The following is a 6,000-nucleotide window of genomic DNA, read 5'->3' on the forward strand; positions in this document are numbered from 1 at the left end:
TCTTAACAATATCCTTTTTATTTGACCATATATGACTGAAACAAATTCTAATTGGTCGATTCTCTAGCCAATATTTTTCAGAGTGGATTCGGGTTTGAATTTCCCACCCTCTGTCTGCAGTTGTGAAGTCATGTGTGCATTGTGTATGTTAAGAAGGTTGCATGCAGTTTCATTTTTTGGCCACAGGTGGCAGTAGTGATTTGAAATCGATTTTATTGCGTTCAGCAGCTTTAAAGTTTTCTAAGAAAACCCTGAAACGAGAAGAGCTCAACTTAGTAATTTAGGATTTAGCTCCTCGGTTTACTTGTGATTAAAACCAATTAAAATAAATATTTGTATGTTATTTTATTTTTTCAAAATTACACTTTTCTAAAGAGTCTCCACTCTCACCCATTTTGAGCACAGAAGGGGCAAAATCCTAATTGGCAGAGATTTTTTTTTTTAACGTATTTTAGTAACAATTCTCAAGACTCCCCTCCATGTAGCAGATTAAAGCCATTAGACCACTTAAGACCGAAGTGGATTTACCGCAGGTTGATCCTGTTGTTATTGTCAAACTCAGCACAGTGTAATGTACAAAAGAGTAACCACCATCCACTTTATAACAAACAGTATTCCTTTTCAAAGCAGGAACATCTTCCTTCAGTCGCCTGTCTCTCGTTTACAGCTGTTTAAACACGAGGATGTAAAACAACGGTCAATCGCAGCAAGAGTTTATGCATGGTAGCTGGATATATAGTAGCATGGTGGCTTGGAATGAGTCCCTTAATACCTGTAAAAAAAAAAAAAGATGGTTGGTTGATTAATTGAAGTTTGCAAAAGAGAAAATTAATTTCTCAAAACAATGCATACAAATTCATACTCTGGTTCATACTCTGGCTGGTTTGATGACAAATTGGGATAAATAAATAAATAAAATAAATAAACAAACAAATAGATGGATGAATGTTTCCCCTCACTCGCTGCTGTTGCGCACATTCGGCTATTATTTGTCCAGCCTGTCATGTCATCTTTGTTGGCTAATGTGGCTAACGCTTATCTGCAGGGCCCAGCTGGAGAAAGAGAAGAAGAAGAGGGAGGCCATCGAGAGGGAGAAGGAGGATATTATGGTGAGGCTCTCCCAGTATCAGGAGAAGACCAAGAAGGCAGAGCAAGGTATGGAAAAAAAGAGCTCAAATAAAATGGGTTGGGAGTTATCTGGTGCTTGTGACCAAACAATATTTTGGTTACGTAGGTCAAGTAAAATTGTTGATTTTAATGATAAAATAATGTGTTCTTAATTCTAAAGTGTATCTACTATCCATTTGTATAATAATTTAAAATTAATAATAATAATAATAATAATCATCATCATAATCATAATCATAATAATAATAAATAGATACATTTAGGGTTGAGCGAGTACCACAAAAAAATAAATAAAATCCATACAAATTCATATAGTCTTTTCTGCACTTTGTCAAAACAGAGACGTTCACAATTGGTTATTCTCTTTCTACATTTTCAGATCTGCAAGAGCAGATGCAGAGGGCCACGGTGCTGGATCAGGAGCGTAGGAGAGCAGAGGAGGAGGCCGCTCGTCTGGAGGCGGAGCGTCAGGCGGCCCTGCTGGCGAAAGAAGCGCTGGCTCGCCACTCTGAGAATCAGAAGATTAGTCAGGAACAGCTGGTCAGTGCTTGATTTGTGGTGATGTTTGTTTACTTATTTATTTTTACAAAATTGTCAATTCAATTTATTAACTTGAGCCCTTTTCCTTTTTAGTCACAACACGCAGGAAAGTTTTTTTTTGTGTGGCCTTTTTGTGACACTTATTCTTAAAAGGGATTGATAGTCTTACGTCTTTGATATCAATAACTACTCCGTCCAATGTTTAATTATAAACCCCTCATCTTCCACAAGATGGCGTTAATTCCCTATACAATCGGGAATGGTTAATACTTTCATAATGCCCACTGCAAACCATATCACAATTTTCTTATTTCATTTTTTTGCTGGGGTGGTGGGGGGTGCCACCCTGTTAGGCCGCATATATTGCGCATACCAGAAACCTCCATTGGATAGATGTACACATTATCTCACATACTGTTAAATACCGTGAATAACACTTTTTTTTTTGTGGGGGTGGGGGACAAAAATATGATCTCAAATTTAAGGAGAGAGCATTATGCAGGGGGCTTAATAAGAAACTAAAATATTTCACATTGTTTATAGACCTTTACCATTACCTAGACAATATCTAGGGATTGTTTAAAAAAAAAACAAAAAACGCCATATGTCGGTATTAAAGTTTAAAATTCAATATTGACATATACGGTAATTACAAGCACAACACTTAAAATCAGTTGGAGTTGAAGAGATTTAAAAGCAAAAAAACAAACAAAAAAACAGAAACTGGCTTAGAAAATTAATAAATGATATGTCCTACGCAAGAACAAGATTATCAAAAATATTTTAAAAATACTTTGAAAGACCTTAATCATAGGTATACTGTAGTTCTTAACCTGAATTAGAAAGTATTTTCCAGTATATTTTGAATCTTTATTCATTTATATTATTCACCCCAATAACGGCAATTATTATTTTATTTTTTTTAGTTAGGTCTGACAGCTGTTTTTGGGTGCGGAAAACTGATCTCAGTTTTTCTCTAGCATGTCAAGTTTTTGAGCTGATCTCAGTTTGCTTAAAAAATATGAAGTAATGTACAGTAAATAAGACACTAAGTACAACTAGCAAAACAGCATAAAACGAAATGGTTCGTATTCTATACAATGCATTCTATACAAATAGAGTAAAAGGGACTCTCAGCTGTACCTTGCACGTGTCGATCTGGAGATTGTATTTCAGACCACCAATGTGACTGTTAGGTTTACACACCAAAACATATAAGACTGAGAAGCCAAGACTTATTCGTTTTCACTTGCAGCGAGGAGAGCAGAGTTGCCAGGTGCAAGCTTTTCAAGGATGCTCTGACAATTCTCTTGCGCCCTCTCTATTTATTGGGACTGTTCCCTATCTGGTTACAAAAAATAAAGTTGCAAGACTAAGGGGTGGGGAAAGCGCAATAGTGCAACGCGGCATTATCTTAAAATAACATATCTGTCTGTTTGGATGTAAGTGTGTTGCAAGTAAGCATGTGATTATCCATTAGCAATGAAAGTTCTCGTTTCCGCTTCTGCCCCAGATAGTGTGACTCATTTTAAACACAGCCACACTGCCTGGTACAGTTCTAAAGATAAAACAGTTCACTTAAAGATCATATAAGTGTAAAGCAGTTTAGCATATATATAATAACTTAGATACACCTTAAACGTAACAGTCACTCATATGAATCATTAGTTGGTCATGTTTTGTGTCAGGCTGCAGAGCTGAAGGAGCACACGAGCAGAATCACTCAGCTGGAGGAGGCCAGGAAACGCAAGGAGAATGAGGTGGACTCGTGGCAGCTTCGGGTAAGAAGATGGATTTCTTCGAAGCGAGCGCTTCTCAGATGTGAACGTCATTTGTGTTCCTCACCAGGCCAAAGAGGCCCAAGATGACCTGATTAAGACCAAGCAGGAGCTGGACAAAGTCAGGATGGCGCCCCCACCTATGCTGCCGATGCAGATGGCGATGCTGACGCCGATGCAGATGCAGATGTTGACGCCGACGCCGCTGCAGATGCCGGGGCAGACGCCGATGCAGATGCCGTCGCAGGCGCTGCTGCAGACGCCGACGCAGACGGCCACGCAGATGCCGACTCCGATGGAGTTGCAGATGGCGAGGCAGATGGCGAGGCAGAGGGAGATGGAGAGGCTACCGACGCCGCCTCCCCCTCCCCCGCTGTACAACTTCGACGGCCACAGCGACGACGACGAGAGCGTCAGCATGCACAGCGCCGACCTGCAGAGCGTGGACAACCACGACTATCGCCACGAGGAGGAGCGCGTGCCGGAGACCAATAAGAACGACCGCTTGAAGAAACAGCTCAAGGTACCCACAGGAAATGTTCTTACGCTCTAAAAATGGTTGGGTCAAAGATAACCCAAGTTGGGTCAAAAAGGGACCGGCCCAACGTTTTGGTTTATTTTTCTAAAACAAACAGTTGGCTGAGTAACCCACAGATTAACACATTTTTTGGAGACCGACCCAGCACTTTGGGTTCTTTATTTGAACTAAACAGTTGGGTCAAATAAATAACCCAAGAAACAATCAATTTTTGGGGTGCCGACCCAACATTATTTGGTTAATTTTTGAAATAAAAATGGATCAAATGAATAACCCATTTTTTTGGGGACCGGCCCAGAATTTTGGGTTCTTTATTTGAACTAAACAGTTGGGTGGGGACCGACCCAACATTTTGGGTTATTTATTTGGGTCTATTTATTTTGACAACAAAAATATGAAGAAAACAGTTTCACAACCCAATTTTTGTATTGTTTTGTGGTCTATTCATTTTGACAACAAAAAATGAAGAAAACTTTTTTTACAACCCAATTTTTGCATAGTTTTGTGGTCTATTCATTTTGACAAAAAAAAAATACAACTAAAAAAAAACAAAACAGTTTTGCAACCCAATTTTTGGGTTGTTTTGTGGTCTATTAATTTTGACAACAAAAAATGAAGAAAACATTTTACAACCCAATTTTTGAGTTGTTTTGTGTTATTCATTCCACGCAACTTTTTGGTTCCCTCACTGTAACGCGGCTCACTTTCCGCTGTTTCGCATTTTTTTTAAGTGCAATTTTGCATGCTTTTTTTTTTTTTTTTTTTTTCCCCCCCAATATTGTACCTGAAAACGAGGGAATACTGTAAACCAAAACGTTAGGTCGGTCCCCTTTTGACCCAATTTCGTTTTTTTATTTCAGTGTATATCGCAGCGGTGGTCCAGACTGTGCTGTCCGGCAATTTGATTTTTAAAAGGGACAGAAAGGCCAGTTCATTTGAAGATGGGGGGGAAAAAGTAGTTAAAAATTATGTAATATGTATTTGGATTTTTTTAAATTTTGTCTTTATTTGATTAATTACAATAAACCAAGGGCGGTGGTTGAGTGGTTAGCATGTCCACTTCCCAGTACTGGGGACGCAAGTTCGAGTCCCGGCTCCGGCCTTCTTGGGCGGAGTTTGCATTTTCTCCCCGTACGCTCTGAATTTGTCCCTAGGTGTGCTTCTGAGTGTGGATGGTTGTTCGTCTCTGTGTACCCTGCGATTAGCTGGCAGCCAGTTCAGGGTGTACCCTGCCTGAAGCCAGCTGGGACGTTTCTATTTTTATTTTTTTTTAAACACCATGTATCGTAAGGCAATTTTTGTTCATTAAAAGCGACCATGTATAGAAAGGCATTTTTTGCTTTTTTTTTTTAATGACCATGTATAGTAAGGCGTTTTTTTAGTTTTTTTTAATGACCATATATAGTAAGGTGTTTTTTTTTGTTTGTTTTTTTTGTTAATTAAAAACGACCATGTGTAGTAAGGCGTTTTTTTTTTTTTTTGTTTTTTTTTTGTTAATTAAAAACGACCATGTATAGTAAGGCTTTTTTTTTTTTTTTAATGACCATGTTTAGTAAGGTGTTTATTTATTTCTTTATTTTTTTTTAAACGACCATGTATAGTAAGGCATTTTTTTTTTTTTTTAAATAAAAAATGGCCATGTATAGTAAGCCGTTTTTTTTTTAGGGCCCAACCGCTGCGAGGTCCCTATTGTTCTTGTTTTTTTTTTTGTTTTTTTTTTTAAATGACCATGTATTGTATAGTAAGGCAACTTATTTTTTTTTTTTTTTTTTTTTTTTTTATAAAAAACGACCATGTATAATAAGCCTTTTTTTTTAAACGATCAAGTATAGTAAGGCAATTTTTTATTTATATATATTATATTTTAATATAAAACGACCATGGCTTAAGGCTTTTATTTATTTATTTTTTTAACGATCATGAAAAGTAAGGTGTATTTTTTTTTGTTTTTTTTCAAATGACTATGTATATTAAGGCGTTGTTTTTTTTGTTTTGTTTTGTTTTTAAACGACCATA

The 6,000-nt window shown here is 37.4% G+C and overlaps 1 protein-coding gene across 2 annotated transcripts in view; it reads left to right on the forward strand.

Annotated features, from left to right (window-relative positions):
* ezrb (ezrin b) overlaps positions 1-6,000 on the forward strand; it is a 35,822-nt gene that overhangs the window by 17,012 nt on the left and 12,810 nt on the right. For both annotated transcript variants that reach the window (XM_077510199.1, XM_077510200.1), the window contains 4 exons: positions 1,046-1,155; positions 1,508-1,668; positions 3,357-3,449; positions 3,517-3,969. In XM_077510199.1, the coding sequence (XP_077366325.1) occupies positions 1,046-1,155; positions 1,508-1,668; positions 3,357-3,449; positions 3,517-3,969 (817 nt within the window). The remainder of the gene's footprint in view (positions 1-1,045; positions 1,156-1,507; positions 1,669-3,356; positions 3,450-3,516; positions 3,970-6,000) is intronic.

This window comes from Festucalex cinctus, chromosome 21 (assembly GCF_051991245.1).
Source record: "Festucalex cinctus isolate MCC-2025b chromosome 21, RoL_Fcin_1.0, whole genome shotgun sequence".
Lineage (NCBI taxonomy): Eukaryota > Metazoa > Chordata > Actinopteri > Syngnathiformes > Syngnathidae > Festucalex > Festucalex cinctus.